This window comes from Electrophorus electricus, chromosome 23, assembly GCF_013358815.1.
Source record: "Electrophorus electricus isolate fEleEle1 chromosome 23, fEleEle1.pri, whole genome shotgun sequence".
In the NCBI taxonomy this organism is placed as follows: Eukaryota; Metazoa; Chordata; class Actinopteri; order Gymnotiformes; family Gymnotidae; genus Electrophorus; species Electrophorus electricus.
This window is the reverse complement of record NC_049557.1, coordinates 10,255,698-10,277,440: the sequence shown is the minus strand read 5'-3', so window position 1 is coordinate 10,277,440 and position 21,743 is coordinate 10,255,698. Positions and strand designations below refer to the sequence as shown.

General features: G+C 42.1%; 1 protein-coding gene across 1 annotated transcript; it reads right to left on the bottom strand.

Moving 5' to 3' along the window:
* Positions 1-11,304: 11,304 nt before the first annotated feature.
* LOC118240685 (N-acetyllactosaminide beta-1,3-N-acetylglucosaminyltransferase 3-like) lies at positions 11,305-21,157 on the bottom strand. The gene is made up of 2 exons (XM_035522065.1): positions 20,999-21,157; positions 11,305-13,597 (listed from the first exon to the last, which is right to left on the bottom strand). Exons 1-2 carry the CDS (start codon positions 21,024-21,026, stop codon positions 12,477-12,479), a joined length of 1,149 nt encoding a protein of 382 aa, XP_035377958.1. The 5' UTR covers positions 21,027-21,157; the 3' UTR covers positions 11,305-12,476.
* Positions 21,158-21,743: the final 586 nt, after the last annotated feature.

Below are 21,743 nucleotides of genomic sequence, written 5' to 3'. Positions count from 1 at the left end.
AATTTAATCTTAGCATCAACCAGACTGTAAATGATGTAATATAAAGGGTGTGTAAGTGTTATTTTAGGTGAATGCTTAACTTGCTCAGACAAGTGAAACTAGCTCTGAAGACTTTGAGGCTGCATCTGCTATATCTACATGTGTCTACATTCCTCAGATTGTGAGGAAATCCTTTATACAATGATTCTGCTGACATCTACAATTGTAGATTAATTTCAGGGTTTAAAAATAAAGCAGGATAAGGTGTGTGCTCGAAGCAGTGAAAGATTTAATCTTTTGAAGTTTACTTTAAAACAAAAAACCAAATACATTCCATTCTGATAAAGCACCATCAGTTCAAGCTGACTGGAAATGTGCCCTTACCTATCATACAGGTGTACAGTCATGGCCAAATTTTTGAGACTGACACAGATTTTGGTTTTCTCAAAGTTTACTGCCTCAGTTTTTTTTTTAGATCCTTTTGTCAGATGTTTATACTATAGTGAAGTATAATTATTGCTCAGAATTTTGCCTAAGAACACTGCCATGAATAAGGAATGGTATCAAAACATCCTTCAAGAGCAACTTTTCCCAACGATCTAGGAGCAATTCGGTGATAAACAATGTTTTATCCAGCATGAGAGAGCACCATGTCACAAGGCAAAAGTGATAACCGAGTGGCTCAATGAACAAAACATTTAAAATGTGGGACCATGGCCAGGAAACTCCCCAGATCTCAATCCCATTGAGAACCTGTGGTCCTCAAAAAGAGGGTGGACAAACAAAAACACAGAAACTGTGACCAACTCCAAGCACTGATTAGGCAAGAATGGGTTGCCATCAGTCAACATGTTGCCCAGAAGCTGATATCCAGCATGCCAAGGCGAATTGCAGAAGTCTTAAAATTGAAGGGTCAACATTTTAAATATTAAGTCTTTGGTTAAACTGGATGTATTTGTCAATGAAAAGTTAAAAAACTTTTGAAATGCTAATAATTGTACTTCCCTTTACCATATAAACATCTGACAAAAGGATCTAAAAAAAACCCCGAGGCAGTAAACTTTGTGAAATCCAAAATTTGTGTCAATCTCAAAACATTTGGCCATGACTATAGTCACAGCATGTAACTGAGATTAGCAGAATGTTGTTTATGAGTTGAGGGGATACGAATCAGGATATGAATCAGATTTACTGACCATATATACTGACACACACAGGAATTTGTTCCCGGCACTTGGTGACTTAATCAGTACAGACAATACACAACATGCATATAATTTGTAAATTGTTTGTAAAACAAAAACATGCAGTATACATAAAGTGCAAGTGTGTGTGGTAGTGCCACACAATGCCTACGTATGGGAGTGAAGTTGTCATTTATACAGTTGTATCTATCTGAGGGTACAAGAGTAGCTATTGCATAACAGATGTCAGTCAACTATTTACGATTTGACTGAGAAACTGCCCGTGTATAGATGTTGTAGTGTCAAGGGTTCTGTAGCGCCTGCTGGAAGGGAGGAGTTGAGTGAGGTCATGTCCAGGGTGTGAGGGATCTGGAATGATTTTCCCAGCACGTTACCTGGTTTTTGAGGAATACATGGCCTGGAAGGAAGGAGGGGAACACAGATGGACTTTCCAGTTCAGTTCTGTTCTGTTTATTATAACCAACGAGGACATTTGATTTGCAGCCAGGCATACTAAATCTACAAACATAAAAACCTCTAACCGCTAACCTATGGTACTGGCTAGGGTGTGTTCTATGAGTAAATGACAAAGCACTTCTGTAAGTCACTCGAGATAAGAGCGCCTGCTAAAGGCCAAAAATATAAATATAAATGGCAGTTATTTTGTTAGCCACCTTAATAAAATTATTGAGATGTTTCTTATTGCGGACAATCATAGAATAAGTATAAGAGAATAATAATATAAATGACAATAGATAACATTTAATATTCTGCTTTTCCCTACCTGTCAGGAAGCTTGTGATCCACTGACAGATAGCAGGAGCCACAGTGAGCTTGGAGACATTGGGGGAGAGGATATTTGGAATAATGGTGTTGAATGCCCAGCTGAAGTCCACATACAGGATCCTTGCTCATGTCCTTGGGTAGTCTTGTAGGGTGCAGTGTAGCCCCATGTTGACTGTCATCCACTTGTTTGTCTTTTTAAGCAAACGGCAGGGGGTCCAAAACGTGTCCTACAAAGTTGTTCAGGTGGGCCAACACCAGTTGTGTAAAGGACTTTGTGACCATAGACATCAGAGTGACAGGCCTGTAGTCATTCTGTCCTGTAGAGCCCGGTCAGGTGTACCTCAGGATGTTGAAATGCTATCATACAGGTGTTCCTCAGGATGTTGAACCACTATCATACAGGTGTACCACAGGATGTTTAAAGGCTATCGTACAGGTGTACCTCAGGATGTTGAACCGCTATCGTACAGGTGTACCTCAGGATGTTGAAAGGCTAGGTATAGCTCGCAAGGGTAAGAGCTATAGGATCAAGGCATGTCAAGTTTCTTTATATGGCACTTTTTATGCACAAGGGACATTTCATGTGTGTGTGTGTGTTTGTGTGTGTGTATGGGTGGGTTGTTGATGTGAAGAGTGGAAATGAGCTAAAAGCCCTAAAAACACCACTGAAGACCACTGACCTACTGTACTGGCTAGGATGTGTTCTATGAGTAAATGACAAAGCACTTTTGTAAGTCGCTCTGGATAAAAGTAAATGTCAGACTGTCATGTGTATGTCCACGTTGCTTTTTAAGACATAGCTTCATCCTTTAGATCCTTCTCTTTTGTCTTGTATGCTGCTCTCAATGAGGTCCTGTTGCTGGGAGAACATAGGTCTGTCTTCACTGTTGCGGGACCAGCACTGTAGCATCATACTGTACACCTGCACGACAAGTAAAAACACATCCTCCATTCACACTTCAGCCAGTAGAACTGGTTCTAATCTGGACTCCATAGCCCAGACACATAATTATGAAAATATCAGGAATACCAGAAAGGTAATTAAGAAACTCTTCTGGCCATAGGTTAATTTTCTCAGAGCCCCAACAATAAAAAGAATCCAGATCTTCCAGTTCGCTCTGTGTGAAATCCCATTAATTAACTGCATTTATGTATAATGACAGAAAATGACAGAAAAGCATTTTTCAAATTGCATTACACACCCATTCATTTCAGTCTTAGAAATTGATACAATTTTGCTCAGTACAACTTTGCATTCACTTATGTAAGATCTAATGGAGACTCAGATGGTGATGCTACAGATGTTGTGTTGGGTCTTACCTTTGGTGGGAGCAGTGGGAACAATGGCGCCCTCCAGAACAATGCAGAACACCACCAAAACTCCACACATCTGACTTATGGGGAAATAGCTACTATAGACTCTCCTGCGTACCTGGACAGGAAGAAGAGACAGATATAAACTTAAAACCCAAAAAGGAAAAATCAATTAATTTCATCCCACTTCAAAATGACATATTGAGATTGAATGACATTACTATCATTCAACCATTCTTACAGCTAAATCTTCAAGTGGTAGTTCATCTAATGCATGCTAAGCACTGTGACAAACTGGGGACAACCTGTATCACATGGTTCAAGCATTTAGCTGACGCTTTTATCCAATGTAGCATAGGATTTTGACTGAGTACAAGATGAGCAATTGAGGGTCAAGGGTCTTGCTCAGGGGCCCAACAGTGGCAACTTGGCAGTGCTGGGGCTTGAACCCACAAACTTCCAATTACAAGTCAAGTAATTGAACCACTGAGCAATGTACTGTCTGTGGAGGGTGTTTGTGCATGGTGTATATATTCGTGCAGGGTGTTTGTGCAGGATGTTTGTATAGGCTGTTTGTGCAAGGTGTTTGTTTGTACAGGGTGCTTGTGCAGGGTATTTGTTTGTATAGGGTGTTGTTGGCTGAGTCTCTTTGCCAGCAAGGCTACACCGATCCCAGGATCACTGAGCTTGATGAAGGGGGAGGTGTCTGAGTTGGGGTCTCCCTCGTGGGCCAGAAGCAGGTTCTTTGTGCAGATTTGTTGGATACTTAAAATGATTTCATTTATTTATTCATTATTGATTGATTGATTTTTGCTGGTTTAATTTTAGCCACTGGGAGGCTTCAAAGGGGCAGATAAGGTGGCGCAAAACCTTAATTTAAAAAAAGCTTTTTTGAGCATTTAAACACAAATCAACAGTTCAATAGTCTGTTACATGCATTGCAAAACTACCCAAATGGACCAGTGCTAATGGGGGCCAGCATTCAAATGGACAAGTGTGAACCAGCATTTATATGGACCAGCATGAATAGAGGGCTAGCATTCAAATGGACCAGTGTGAATGGGGGCCAGCATTCAAATGGACAAGTTTGAACCAGCATTTATATGGACCAGCATGAACGGCGGGCTAGCATTCAAATGGACCAGTGTGAATGGGGGCCACCATTCAGTAGAATGGTCTGTTTGCACCTGGATTTGATTCGGACTGGGTCTGAGCTACACTTTTCTAGAGCCTCCTCAGGCGCCAGAAGAGAAGCACAGCCAAGTGCTCAGTTTTGCTGCTCTCCACTGGAGGACATGGTTGCATGTTTCATGGCTTCTGGATTTTTCTCACCAGAAACAAACAGAACACCTTTTTACCCAGAACTTTAGACATGAAAGGGAGTTTTGAAATATGCCAGAAATTGCTGATCACTGTGGCATCTGAGTCACCAAGCCAGAGGAACATACCCACCCAAAACAAACACACACACACACACACACACACACACACACACACACACACACACACACACACACACACACACACACACACACACACACACACACACACACCTACCTGCCCTGTGTTTTGTTTGTTCCATGTTTCTCCCTTTATTTTAGCCCACAGGAACACGAGTCCAGTCCAAACAGCTCATCGGTGACTTTGCGTTTCGAGTTCTTACTGCCATTGTGTTTACCTTTTTATTTTATTTACCTTTTTATCTATTTTGACAGGTCAGCACTGTGACCTTTCCTTCATGGAGAATAAAGACTCTCCGTAATCTTACTCTCACTTGTATCTCCCTCCCTCACCGCTGCTGTGCCAGCTGCTTGTTTTACATATCTAGGAACCATTCATTAATGATGAACTAATAAAGAAGACTATGGATCAGCACTTCGAATGCCTCTGTAGTGCGCTCAGCTGGGAGGAGACGTTCAGGGTCACAGTCCTTGTTCAATAACCACAGGGAAAGGTTTTTGCTCCTCCTATCTGTGTTGTTATATGTGTTGTAATCACGCAGCCTACTTTTGAAGATTTCTTTGTGGCTCAGTATTTACAAACTGGTGTGTCAGCTTCCATTACAATCTAGGGTGTCAGCTTCCATTACAAACTGGGTGTCTTCTTCAATTATAAACTGGGTGTGTTCTTCCATTACAAACTGGAGTGTCTTCTTTCATCACTGTGGAGTCCTCACAAGGTTGTGGTGTTCCCAGCAGCTGATAAGCTCTGTCACTGGCATGGATCTCATCACGACAGAGGCTCTGACTCTGGACTGATGACATCAGCTTAGTCCTTGGCTGCTTGTGCCAATGCATTGTTACCAAGGCATCTCATAAAAGCACACATGCATTGTGGAATCACACACCTTGTGCTCCTGATCTTCAGTGGTGTTTTAAGTTATTAGTTAATTTCTACTCTTCATATCAACAGATGTTGCATGATGAACCACTGCTCTTAGTGCTTGTATCAGTAAATACGTGCGTGGATCTGGCTGGAGAACTTTTTAAAACAAGCTGGCCATGCTCCATTGTAACTTTGCCACTGGAAAGACACTGAACTGATCTCTAAACATCATATGTGTGGTAAACTCTGTTCAAGCCGTATAATCAGGTGGTTTGGGCTTGTCCAGCGAAGGTTTTCACTGAGTGATGTAACACACTGCGGAGTTCTGTCCCCAGTGGCTGCTTTAATGTACGAAGTACGAAACAGAAAAACAAAAATAAGTCCAGTTCTTCACGCATAATTCTGAGGGTCATTTTTGACTTTTAAATTGCCATTTTTGCACACTAAAGCAGATAAAGTGTTGTTTACCATACAGTGTGGAAAGGAGATATTCGAGTAATGAAAGATTTTAATCCAAAGCAGCAAAAATTCATTAAACTGTCAAGATCGCCCCTCCCACTGGCATAGCTGTTTCCTTGGCAACGCTATTTGTTCCTCGTGCTTCCTTGTTCCGTTTCTGTGTTCTTTCCCCGCCTTTCTTGATAGCCGTGTGTCCACTTTAGTCTTGCTGGTGTGTCTGTTTAAACCCAGTTTAGAGTGTGTAGTTTTACGTTATTGTGGTTAATGTGCGACCTTCCTAGCATGTAACGTTATTTCGCCAGTTCTGTGTTTCCTGGCGTTGTCGCTTCTCTGGTGAAGTTCGCGGTTGTTTTGCGTTGTCTGGGTTCATGGATCGTGTTTGCTCTCGTTTGGACTTCTCGAGTCTCTAGTTTGTTTGGTTCGTTTTATTCAAACGTTTGTCAGAGTTTGGCTCTAGTAAATAACCCTTTGGTAAATCAAACACACTCCGTTAATCATATCTGCAAGCGTCTGGTTCTAACCCGGTACGTGACATAAACAATAAATACATACAATAATGGATAAACTTCGATTACAAAACGGGTTTGTTGTCAAAGGTTATAAAAAAAAAGCATGACACGAATTTTAACATACAAAATTATCTCTTCAGAACAATAAAAACTAAATGTGCCCTCCCAACAAAAACGTGTCTATGCAGGTTATTTTTTCTTTCCTAAGGAAGCTAAGGCTTGTTTTACCTTCAGTGTTTGCGTACATCTGAACAGACAATTTTCCATTGTTTTGCCACTAAATTCCATTCATCTTTATTGCAACTTGTAAGTATTCAAAATACATTTAAAATGTGCAAAGCACTACGACAAAAAGCAAAGACTAGTTTTGCAATCTAACAAGGCTCTTGGGAAAAAGAAAAAAAAACAAAAACCTGTTTTAGGCACACAGTGATATTTCTATAATTTAATTTTGCAACTGTAAAGTCTAGATTATGATATCAAATCTGGAAATCCAGATTACACAATTGCAGATGAGTTCTGACTGATGCCCCAGTGCAAAGCCTTCCTTGTGTACACATATGCCTTTCCCAGGCATGCTATGCTAATGTGGATCCACCTCTGAAACAGGACTGTTATATAATATAATAATCTCCCTGGGTTATGGTGAGTCTGGGTTATGGTTAGAGTTAGTTTAGGTTGACCTGAAGGTAACTAGAAAGTGAGCACAACTTCCACTCACCATCCTTATTCCAAGAATATCATATTATGGGTTATCATTTGTCATGCAGCTGCCCCCAATTCATGATTGCAACTCCCCAGCACATCCTCACCAGCTCCTCATCACCAGATTATTAATGTCACCTCTGATTTATCTTTGCTACACTGTATATTCTCTCCTGTTCCATTTCACCTCTGTGAAGTATTACCGCAGTTCTATAGTGTGTACCGAGTGCTTCCCCTGTGTACTGAGGTAATAAAAAGAGTATTAACAGGGAAAAGAGGCCCAACAGTGCATTAGACATATTAATAACATAAGACATAGGGGGTATGGCGGTTCTGTATCCTTTTAGAGTGATTTGTGTACAGGGCAGAGGCCTCTGTAGAGGATCCTGGGTAGGCTTTGGTGGCCCTCAGGGTGAGATATATGACCTCTCCACCAGGCTCAGGTGCGTGTAGAAAAACAATCTTCTTTAGGACAAGTTTAAGAGAAGTCTTCTCTTGAAATGTGGTGATAATGGGTTCCAACTGGTGTGGTACTCCTTCTATTGTCTTCTGGATTAGTACCCTGGATTGGTTCTTTTCCGTGATTCTGGTTGTCCCCCTTGTATTTGATCTCCTTTCTGCTCTGGCTTTCACCCTTGGCTGTTTCACTGTTACGACTGTTACGACTGTTCGCCGCTGTAAATTAAAACTATTTTATCTGCAAGCATTTGACCTGTTCAAACATGTCATATTATTATTATTATTATTATTATTATTATTATTATTATTATTATTATTATACCAATCCCAGCATGTTTCCCCATCTTAAAGAGCAGTGCTCCTGCTGGAGTAGAACATTACCATGGGGGAAAAAGTCTTTACCAAACACAAAATTCATAACTTGGCTTTTCCTCATATGCATTATAAAGTCCTCACTGTGTTTTTCATTCTTTGTCAAGGGTGTGTCAAAAGTCCACTCACCTCCACCCAAAGCAGGGTGGAGTCGAAAGAAACCAAAAGGAACATTAATAGCCAAGACACCGGTTAAAATGAAAAGCGGTATTAAAGGAAATAAATAAAGACATAATGACACAGGTGGCATGGCGTGTGAGAGGAGAACCTGAGGCGCCTGTGTGGAGTGTGGCACAAAATTAAAACAAAAGTGATAATGAAAAACAAAATAAACAAATGCCACCACCAGCAGACAGAGGCTGCTTTTGGTAGAAAGATAATATGTACAGAACAGAGGTATAAAACTGAATCATGAATATGTACATTTGAGCCTGGTGTGGAGATGCATTACCCTAAGCTGTAGTCTGTACGGTCTCAACAGTCTGCAAAGCATGAAGCGTTATGTGGTCAGAACTGAATATAGTAGAAGGAAGTTAAAAATTACAAGTCATATCAAATTCTCAGGGACTGATGAAGACACCCACCTGCTGATAACCTGCCACGGAAAGAGAGGGAGGAGACAGGGGAAAGAGGCTCCTCATACTTAAGACAAATTTGTTAAGTGAGATTAAAATAAAATGTAAGAACAATATAATTTTGGTTTAATTACAAGTTTGATTAATAATAATGATGGTAATATTAATAGTGTAACTGTTCATTCGAATTCCAACTTTTAAAATGACAACTAAAATACGAATATCCATTGTACAACCATTGATTATATTGGTAATTTGGACGGATCGTTCTCCAGTCCAGCGGCCTTTCATTCCGGTTTCGCCGTTTTCCTTAAAGGTTTAATTCCTTAAATGCGGGTTAATTCACAGAAAAACAACTGTCTGAAAAGAAAACTGGAACCTACACGTAAAGTTAGTAAATAAAACAGCACACATTTACGGGAGCGTCTTTGTCGTCGTAAAGCAGTGCGGTGAAAAGTATCGTTAATTTCCTTTTTTGATTAAAGAGGTCGTAGCTTCCAGTTACGTATGCTGGCATAGCAACACTTAACAATTTCCTGTTAGCACGAAACGAGGTAGTACGTTAATATTTTTTTACTAACCCGTTAAGATCAGTATATTTTGTAGTATTATAGTATTCGTGTGTAGTACGGACTGGGTCACAGCCATGGACAACACGCAAGGAGAGCATGACCGACGTTGCTATAGGAACTGCGACGTCATTGGAGGGCCAACCGTCACATACAGAAACACAGTACATGCATTTGTTTATAATGTACTAAACTAAAGTCCAAATGACTAAGTTTAAAAACGGTTTTACATCACAGGTCCAGCTGTGCTTATGGTTGAGGCCATGCCTGCTTGAAGTCATGCTAACAGTACAGAAATGGTTAATATAGAAAGGAATGTTGTATTAATTGTGAGGAGGATAAAGTGTAACGGAAAGGATTGATGACAGTATGAATAATACATATTAGGGGCAACCAGTAAAACTAGTAATAGTAACATCATATATAATCAAGGATTACAACTGAACTTTTGAATTTGCCAAAGAATTTCCGGTTACTTTGGTTTCTAGTCTGACTGGATTCTCTACTGAAAAAAAGAAGATAATATCTGTTCTCAAAAGCGCATTCTGGTTTACACCCGAAGCACTGCTAATGGGCCATTTCTTTCTAAAAAAAAAAAAAAAAAAAAAAAAAGCATTTGCAAAGAGATTGCAACCATTTTCATTTTTTAAAATCCACTATTACACATATTACACACTTTACACATATTGCACACATTACGCACAGTTTGATATGAGATAGATGCATCTGCATCTTTAGTGCACTTGAGAAGTGACGGATCTGAGAAGTGGGTTGGTCAGAATCAGTCCTAAAATGGCTCTGTTTGTAACTGTGAGGCAGGACACATTTGTCAAGATAGAAAATAAGGTTTCTGAAAGAGTGTCACTCTTATTAAACTTATACATGCTTCCTCTTGGCCAAATCATATAAGATTTTGGGCTGTCTTACCACAGCTATGCAGACGACATTCAGATGTCCTTAGACATTAGGTTGTTGAATAAAAATAAAACAGAGATTATTATATTTGGTAGCAACCATGAGAGCCACAGACTAGCAGCCTTTTTGGACTTGAAAACAAAATCTAAAGAGTTAGCTCATAACTTTGGCATGCTATCAGACTCAGATCGCAATTTTACAGTCATACCAAATCAATTACTACATCAGCATTTTATCACCTTAAGAACATCAACAAGATCAGAGACTTCGAGTAAACCAGACCTAGAGAAACTCATCTGTGCTTTTATCTTTAGCAGGTTGATTACTGTAATGGCCACGAAACAACCAAACAGCTGCTAGAGTTCTCACTAGGAGCAAAGAAAAGGTCACATCCCCCCATTCTGAAGTCTTTACACTGGCTACTGGTTTACTACAGAGTTGACTTGAAGGTATTATTACTGGTCTTAATGGTGTAGGCTTTGGGCTCAGGTCAAACACACTTCCCCCAGACCCTGCAGTAGTGCCCTTTTAACTTTTAAGCACTACAGTGCATTTTTCTTTCTTTTAATTCTTATTCTTTATTTATTCTTAACTTAATCTTCATATATTTATTTGAAATTACAAATAAAATACATTTTAAAAAACATATAAAGTTGAGAAGATATGTATTCATGGTCATAGAATAAATGAAAATATGCAATAAAAATCCACTACTTCACCCTCTGAACTACATTGACACTGTTGTCAGAGTAAAACTAGGATCAGTTTAATGAGAAAAAGGAGACCATAGATCTACTGCTATGCAGCACTTATTTTTAAATATCATTTTCCTTTTTTGCATATAGAATATGCTATTTACTGAGAATATATCTGTCCAACAGAACAAGCTACATATCCAATAATATCAGTATCGTATAGGGTAACAGCAGATTCAAATAAATAATATTCTGAATTAAATAATTAAAATCAAGAATTAAAATAATTAATTCAGTAGCAATTCAAATTATTCTTGACTAGTGTTTATTGTTTACATGATGATACAGTTTAAGCTCCGTTGGAGTGAGCAGAGAAACCATTTTTTTTAAACACTGGCACATATAAGATAACATAACATAACATGCCCATACTGAGTACAGGGCATGTTTGCCTGAGGTGAATCTGGACAGAAAGTGTTGACTCAAAGCTCTCAGCAGGCAATGACAGTCAGCATCCAGGATTGTAAAGATAAACAGATAAAGAACTTTATTGAAACCAATAAGGTATACAATAAATGAGTAACCTCAAGAACATCTAAAACCTTATTCACCTGGTCATCTTTTATCCTTATTCTTATCTCCTGAAAAAGTTCCAACCTCCAATCATGGCCCTCTCTCTTATCTTTAACTGCCCCCCTTCAACTTTTTTAGCTTTAATGTATGTTTAGACATTTCAAACATGTTTTCACATGGTTTACAGAAACAGCACCTGATGCCCTGTGTACCGAGCTGTGCTTGCCTTCCAGATCTTCAGCCTATTCCTTGAATACCTCCTGGACTCAGCCTTACCGTTTTGACCCTGGATTGGAACGACCTCAGGAAAAGCCCCAAACACAATTTCTCTGCATCTAAACCATACCATCTAAAATGTGTTGTTATAAATATGTAATTAAGCTTTGCTATCGGTTATGTGTATTCTGTATTCAAAAGATTGGAAAGGGACACCAGCTCCCTATTCCCCATGTATGTTCTTTGCTAAAACCGTTCCAACAGAATAATAGTGTCACGGGAAGCTGTCCCCCCACCACACAAGTCACGTGGTACGGCCTGCCGCGTGCAGGGGGGGTTCACTCTTGTTTGTGGGCACACCCCCGTGAGGGTACGCACCTGTACGGGGTTAAGCATTAATGTTCGTTAGGCTATTTAAACCCCTGTCCGCGCGCCCCTCACTGTTGTTCATTGTTTGTTAGTTAGAAAATATGTTAGTGCCCGTATTTGTCTAGCCTGCGTTTGTTATATATTTATCATCAGTGTTAAGTGGGTCTATGTTCATTGCTGATGTTATGTGAGTGCCACCATTATCTGTTACATGTTGTATCATTAAATGTTTCACAATGTCGAGGGAGTCTGTGCGTCCTGTTCAGCGCCCTGCAGCGTTACAAACGTTACAAAAAGGTTCATAAAATGGAGCGTGTGTGTGTGTGTGTGTGTGTGTGTGTGTGTGTACAAACATGAGTACAAGGAGTAACTGTAATTACAAAAAAATAAACAATTAACAAAAATATACAATATTTACTCTTTACTCTTAAATTCATCCCACCCTTTATGTTGCAGTAATACTTTAAGTCTTTCAACATTTCAAATCATCCTGATGGATTTCATGCCACATGAGAAAAGTCTCATAAGGGTGGAATCTGTGGACCAGGAGAATGTCACGATAGTGGCATGGGTCAAGTGAGTCTATCTTCTGAGAGGGAACACTCAGGAGATAAGTCCTCACACCCATATGTGACTCAGGTTTGAGACCAGCCTTTTCCAGACACATGCCTATGTAAACATCATCAATGGGTATCATGGTGATGGACTGGGACATATTGTGGATAGCCCTGGCAGTGAATCGCGAGAGCAAAAATCCACATCCACCACAATAGGGAGGATAGCGGTCTGACTCATGCACTTGGACTGGGACGTAATATTTACTGCCTCTGGTTCGAATGGGACCCAAATAAAAGGCCAAGCTTCCAACAAAGAGGTGTTTGTTTCCATCCCCGTTGCTCTGCCCTTTCAGATACTCCACCATGTTATCTGTGTTAGCGAAAATGTCATCATCTCCGTTGAGGAGGAAGTGTGCATTGGGACACCATCTCTCCAGCCACTCCATGAACAGGACCTGTTTCAGGGTGAGGTTGTAGAAGGAATCCTTGAAGTCCCACTGCAGAATGTCTTGGTGTTCACGGTTCTCCAGCCACAGGAGTTTGTTCAGCCTCATCTTATGGTAGCCATCTCCACTGGTCCCAGACAAGAACACCGTGCGAATCTGTTTGCCATACTGCATCCTCTCTGCTGCCCACGTTTTACGCAGGACCTCCCGTCGCTCGTAGTTCGCCGGAGAGCTTTTGATGACCAGCAGAAGAAACACGTGTGCAGAATTCTGGGGACCACCACACTTATTGGGAACGTTCAGCAGCATTGGGAAATAACGGCAATGGCGGTAAAACAGGAAGTCTTGGATGTGAAGTGGCAGGCCGGAAAATCCTGTGACTTTGGAAGCAGAAAAATTTCTTTCACATTTGATAGGAGGTTCTGTTGTCTGAAGGGGCTCTGCTGACATAAATTCAGTTTCCTGATACAGTTCTCCAGTGTTTTCCTCATTGCTGTCCTGCAGATTTGGTCCCAGTATTATAACCAAACACAAAGCGCCCATGACAAACAGAACAGCTACTCCCACCTGTTGTCTCTTCTTCTTGTTCCCTGTTAAAAAGCAAACAATTTTCATCAGTGAGGCATCAAAACATGGTGCAAGAGCAGTAGAATTGGTATTAGGTGATCTGCACATGAGCACAGTAGAAACAATATGTAGGTGAGGCCAGGCAAGTTTATCGCTATGGCAGAGAGAACAGAGCACTAGCCTCCTGTATGCAAATTTAGAGGATTGTAATGGAAAACTACATTGTATTTGTGTTACAAGAACATAGAACAGACAGTTCCTTTTTCTCCAAACTCTGTGCACATTGCTAGAACATCAAAATAACTATACTTAGTATAATCTGCTAATTTGGTTTCTGAGAAAAACGCTCTGTTGTGGGACATTAGGGACAAAAACAGCCCTTTTTGGTGTTGTTTCACTCATTTGAGAGGGCTGAGAGTAGTATAAAGAAGCACAGAGGAAAAGAGGTTCCTGCCTCTCCCATACAGACACCTGAGATGCCCTCAGGCTGAGACAAATAATAAATAAGATTTACTTTTGCTTTACCCATTGGTGTCAGACTCATCTCCAGTATAGGATAGGAGATTTGCACCACAGGATGCATACACTTTATCTGTACAATCTGCACTTGGAAGATCTGACAGCGAGCTGGCTGTACAGTCACTTACATACCTGCCTGTAGTTCAGAGACAGTCTTCCATGAAAATACCACAACAGGGTGGCTACATGAAACAGAGGATTCTCTGTAGGTGTAATTTGAGACCACAAACTGGGAGGTGTGTGAATCAGCTGGGGGCCTTAAACACATAACATCATGCATCATGGATCATGGGTACAATGTTTTCCCAACAATAAACCCCACCTGAAGAAACCACTCCAATCTCCACCCCATTACAACCACACATCCTTCATCAGCTCCTCCACTCTCCTCTCCACCCCTGTTATGACCAGCTTAAGTTGGCCCATAGCAGAAAGTATGGAGCAATGGATAGATAAAGTGGGGAAAATTGTAGCTGTAGAAAAATGGTAGCAAAGCCAACAATAAACGTCAACAGGCACAGGGATGGATTTATGAATAGGTATATTGTTAAAGTGTAGGAATAACAAACACATCAGAAAGACTTTAGGAAGGTCACTGCTGAAATGGAAATTTTAACAAGCAAGCAAAAACCACTGTACAAGAGAAACCACTACCTACAACCACTACCTACTACCACTACCTACTACCTACTACCACTAACAATTACATACTACCTACTACCACTACATACTACCACTATCCTCTACCACTATGTACAACCAATACCTACTAACACTACCCACTACCACTACCTACTACCACTACTCACTACCACTACCCACTACCACTACCCACTACCACTACCTACTACCACTACTCACTACCACTACCTACTACCACTACCTACTACCACTACCCACTACCACTACCCACTACCACTACCTACTACCACTACCCACTACCACTACCTACTACCACTACCCACTACCACTACCCACTACCACTACCTACTACCACTACCTACTACCACTACCTACTACCACTACCCACTACCACTACCTACTACCACTACCCACTACCACTACCTACTACCACTATCCACTACCACTACCCACTACCACTACCTACTACCACTACCCACTACCCACTACCACTACCTACTACCACTACCCACTACCACTACCCACTACCACTACCTACTACCACTACCCACTACCACTACCTACTACCACTACCCACTACCACTACCCACTACCACTACCCACTACCTACTACCACTACCCACTACCACTACCCACTACCACTACCTACTACCACTACCCACTACCACTACCTACTACCACTACCCACTACCACTACCCACTACCACTACCCACTACCACTACCCACTACCACTACCCACTACCACTACCTACTACCACTACCCACTACCACTACCCACTACCACTACCTACTACCACTACCCACTACCACTACCCACTACCACTACCCACTACCACTACCTACTACCACTACCCACTACCACTACCCACTACCACTACCCACTACCACTACCTACTACCACTACCCACTACCACTACCTACTACCACTACCCACTACCACTACCTACTACCACTACCCACTACCACTACCCACTACCACTACCCACTACCACTACCTACTACCACTACCCACTACCACTACCCACTACCACTACCTACTACCACTACCCACTACCACTACCCACTACCACTACCTACTACCACTACCCACTACCACTACCTACTACCACTACCCACTACCACTACCTACTACCACTACCTACTACCACTACCCACTACCACTACCTACTACCACTACCCACTACCACTACCCACTACCACTACCCACTACCACTACCCACTACCACTACCTACTACCACTACCCACTACCCACTACCCACTACCACTACCTACTACCACTACCCACTACCACTACCCACTACCACTACCCACTACCACTACCCACTACCACTACCTACTACCACTACCCACTACCACTACCCACTACCACTACCTACTACCACTACCCACTACCACTACCTACTACCACTACCCACTACCACTACCCACTACCACTACCCACTACCACTACCTACTACCACTACCCACTACCACTACCCACTACCACTACCTACTACCACTACCCACTACCACTACCTACTACCACTACCCACTACCACTACCTACTACCACTACCTACTACCACTACCCACTACCACTACCCACTACCACTACCTACTACCACTACCTACTACCACTACCCACTACCACTACCTACTACCACTACCCACTACCACTACCCACTACCACTACCTACTACCACTACCTACTACCACTACATACTACCACTATCCTCTACCACTATGTACAACCAATACCTACTACCACTACCCACTACCACTACCCACTACCAATACCTACTACCACTACCTACTACCACTACTCACTACCACTACCTACTACCACTACCTACTACCACTACCTACTACCACTACCCACTACCACTACCTACTACCACTACATACTACCACTACCCACTACCACTACTCACTACCACTACCCACTACCACTACCCACTACCACTACTCACTACCACTACCCACTACCACTACCCACTACCACTACCCACTACCACTACCCACTACCACTACCCACTACCACTACTCACTACCACTACCCACTACCACTACCCACTACCACTACTCACTACCACTACCCACTACCACTACCTACTACCACTACCACTACCCACTACCACTACCCACTACCACTACCACTACCCACTTCCACTACCCACTACCAATACCTACTACCACTACCCACTACCACTACCCACTACCACTACCCACTACCACTACTCACTACCACTACCCACTACCACTACCTACTACCACTACCACTACCCACTACCACTACTCACTACCACTACCCACTACCACTACTCACTACCACTACCCACTACCACTACCACTACCCACTTCCACTACCTACTACCAATACCTACTACCACTACCCACTTCCACTACCTACTGGCACTATCTACCCTAGTGAAGAAAAAACAACAAGCAGGAGTGAAACAGAAGTACTTAGTCTCATCTCTCTAACTACTGACAAAACATCAACATTAAACAAAACTAAACACAAACAGGGACCAGCCCTACCCCTGTTGTGATGAGTACAACAAACATCCAAAAAAGACTATATACAGAATAATACCAAGCTATATGCACTATACACAAAGTGACAGGCACAGGTACAAAAAGGGCAGGCGAAACTCAGAGTCAGTATTACAGAAAGAGCAGTCAGAACTCTAAGTAACAAGTAGCAATATGGTATTCAAGCAAACATTAGGTGAGCTAAAAACACACACAGGTGTGCTCTGAGTCAAAACACCCACAGATGAGCTCTAAGAGCGTTTTCAAAGGCCCTTTGATAATCATCAGATTCCGGAGTCGGCGGTGCAACACAAATAATGTCATCTAATAGAGCAGAGGTGAGGTGCTGCAACAGAATACAACACACACACACTCACATACTCTCAACCACACAAACTGTGAAGCGTAACACCCCACTATAACCACACGTCCTCCACTCCACTATAACTACTCACTCCCTCACTGCTCACTCCATTACAACTACTCACCCTCCCTCACTTTGTCACTCCTCACTCCATTATAACTACTCACCCTGTCTCACTCCCACACCTTCCCCACTCTGCTCCCATACCTCAAGTGAGAAAAGGGACAGAATGCAGGTGAACACCTCCATGATCCCCTGAGTCAGAGACCACAGACAGGCCCCAGCTCAAGATTTCCTGGGTCAGAGACCACAGACAGACCCCAGCTCAAGATCTCCTGGGTCAGAGACCACAGACAGACCCCAGCTCATGATCTCCAGGGTCAGAGACCCCAGACAGACCCCAGCTCATGATCTCCTGGGTCAGAGACCACAGACAGACCCCAGCTCAAGATCTCCTGGGTCAGAGACCACAGACAGACCCCAGCTCAAGATCTCCTGGGTCAGAGACCACAGACAGACCCCAGCACATGATCTCTAGGGTCAGAGACCCCAGACAGACCCCAGCTCATGATCTCCAGGGTCAGAGACCCCAGACAGACCCCAGCTCATGATCTCCTGGGTCAGAGACCCCAGACAAACCCCAGCTCAAGATCTCCTGGGTCAGAGACCACAGACAGACCCCAGCACATGATCTCTAGGGTCAGAGACCCCAGACAGACCCCAGCTCATGATCTCTAGGGTCAGAGACCCCAGACAGACCCCAGCTCATGATCTCCTGGGTCAGAGACCCCAGACAAACCCCAGCACAAGATCTCCTGGGTCAGAGACCACAGACAGACCCCAGCTCAAGATCTCCTGGGTCAGAGACCACAGACAGACCCCAGCTCATGATCTCCAGGGTCAGAGACCCCAGACAGACCCCAGCTCATGATCTCCTGGGTCAGAGACCCCAGACAGACCCCAGCTCATGATCTCCTGGGTCAGAGACCCCAGACAGACCCCAGCTCATGATGTCCTGGGTCAGAGACACCAGCTCATGTGGCTGGAAGCTGCCTGTCTAAGTGGTTTCTGTGCAGTATTGGAGGACCACAGAGACCTGTGCTCTTACTGTGCTCTCCCAACTTCCTTTACCCTGTACCCAGTCTACGTCTGATCTGTGTCACCTGCAGAAACTCTCTGATGACTCTGAGGTGATCAGGTGTTTCGGGTGTATCAGGTGTATGAGGGAGCCAGTAAACAACTGTGATGACAGGTGTGGGAAGAACCATCTACTCCTCTGTGTGACCCAAGACCAAGGAGATGGTGTTTGAGAGCAAGATGAAAAGGCCACAACCAGACCAATAAGTATCATGGGACAAGATGTTGACCTGGTTGACACCTACACATTTCTTGTTGGTCACCTTGGCTGCAGGCTGTGTACAGGAATGACATGAGCAGACTGTATTTTCTACTAGCCTCACCACGACTTATGGTTGACAAGTTTTTAATCATTTTTATTAAACGGCTCTGGTCAGGTGCAGTCATCCATGGGTTGCATAATGTCCAGGGTCAAGTTTGCCCCTTAGATTTAAAAATGTGCAGCTCAGTACACACATAAACAGTTCACATGAAGTGAATGATTTTGGACTTTGGCTCTCATCTGTGTTTGAGCATGTGTATAGAAAGGGTGTTCTGGGAACTTTGAATTTCATACAAGTACTTTTTCACATAAAGTCAATTGGTGCATTTGGAAATCGATACAACTTAGACATATAATTTGTTTTTCTATGGAGATTATCTACACATTACTTGTACAACAGTTCTGTACCACTCAGGGGCATTTCTTGTCCACTTTGAATCATTGTTGTGATTGACATTCTGCTGAGAACTAGTACATCATCTTAAGGCCTTTGCTATCCCTTTTGGTTTCAAACTCACAAGGAAGAACATCATGAGTGCATGTGACCAAATACATATTATGAAAACAAAAATTGACACAAGCAATTTATGGCAGGGGATCATTGGTGGCTACGTGTCGCTGTAGGCATTCTTAGATTGCTGGGCAGATTGCAGGACAGATGGCAGCATGTGTTCGGTATCTACAGGACGGACGGCAGAGTGTGTTCATTCAGAAGCTTCTTCAGTTCTGCTGCAGTAAGGAACTTACTGCCCACTGCAGTAGCCTTGTAACTGACTGACTGCTGGAGAGTTTCTAAGGCACATGGCACATTAATTAGCACACTGCACATTTTACATTATTGCATCATGTCTATTGTTGTACATGTTTACATCATTTGCACTATGTTTTTGTATTATATTTGTGTCTTGTCATTTATGCTACTTCAACACAGAAATGTCCCCTTGGAGATAAAAACAGTACTCTCTCTCTCTCTCTCTCTCTCTCTCTCTCTCTCTCTCTCTCTCTCTCTCTGTCTCTCTCTCTCTCTCTCTCTCTCTCTGTCTCTCTCTCTCTCTCTCTCTCTCTCTCTCTCTCTGTCTCTCTCTACAGTCACAACCACCAAACTGTTAGCCAATGCTATGTGTTTCTGCTGTGTTTTTCCCCACAAACGCTTAGCTTTCATTACAGAGTGCTTGGAGGCATTTGCATGTCACAGCTAAATCAGATAAAATATATTATTAGAAAGCAACTGGAGAACGCCTCCCTCTTCCCCACTGATTCTGCCACCCCCAGAAATCCTGTGGAACAGGAGAAACAGAAGCTCAAACACACCTTCAACCAGATGTCTATCAAACCCACTTCACTGACTTTACATTCACCGTTCACATATTAAGTAGTTCAATTAATCTTCACTGTCTAAACACTCTTGCTTTATGTAAAAGCATGTACAGAGTGACACAGCAAAGATACAAATTATATGTTTCATAATGACATATGTTTCATATATGTTTTATTACAAATAGTATTTGTTTTCATTTTAATAATACCTTCCTACATTCCAGTTTGGTTCCACAGATGAAAAGAAGTTCCCGACCTCCTGAAGGCAGATCAGAGCTAGAAGAACCAGGTAAGTTTGGTCTCGTGACCTGAATTTGAGGTATGAACGTATCTAACACCTTTTCAGAACAAACCGGAACCTGGTAATTGCTCTCTGATCCTCAAAACCCTTACGTCTAAAGCCTTAATCTGCCACCGAACACATGCGTTTTGATATGAGTGACGGAAGAGACTGTGATCCAGCGGACACTGCGTTTTTTTCTGATGGTTAACTGTTAATTTTCCATATCCTATAAAAAGTACTAAAGTTGGTAATACTGAAAATATCATAAAGTGACAGATATTTCTGAACATATAATAAGAATTATTATTAGGCTATTAAGCAGATCCTTGATAACGATGATTACGGAATGTGCATAATAAATCAAAACAAGAAACACGTTACTTACAAGAAGAAATCTGTCTGCAGATGTTCATGTTCGGTTGACGTCTCCTTGTACAATGTATTAAATGCGGTGGAAAAATATTGATTACTGTGGTGGAAATTCAATAAAAACGGGGAGTCAGATGTGGATAATAAGTAAAAAGGTTTTAATGAAAAAGAAAGATTCCACAGAGTGTGGGGCTCACTGCCGAGAGAAGCTCCGAGTCATACAGAGCGTTGCTTAATATACAATTCTGGCTGTATGCTCTGACCAATCAGCTTTAAGCGTTGCTTACCTCTTCAGGTCAGTTGGTAACGGTCTGCTTGGGGGTCGTTTCTTATTTTGCTGTTTATCTGATCTATAGTCACACTCCCTTAACGTTCTTTGCTTACATAAGCATTTTTCCCTGGAGAACATAATACTACTGACTGTATGTGAATCACCGAAGCATGTAGCATTTCCTTTACAATTACTAAAGGATACGATTGAAGAAAAGACAGAGATATCGACCGTTGCTACGAAACTTCGAAAAGATCATCAAATCATATTTGCTCATGCCAAACTGAGCCCGTTCCGTGCCATCTATGCTGTTAGCATTTCTATTTCAAGTGCTTGAGAGAGAGCGAGCGAGAGAGCATAAGTATAGAAAACCCGATTATAAACAAGGAGGAATTATAAAGAGAGATGACGTACAGAGAAACATTCTAACGTGTTGTATTCTAGTTGATTGTATCAACACTTAACAAGTAAAGTGATGGGACCTGATTGA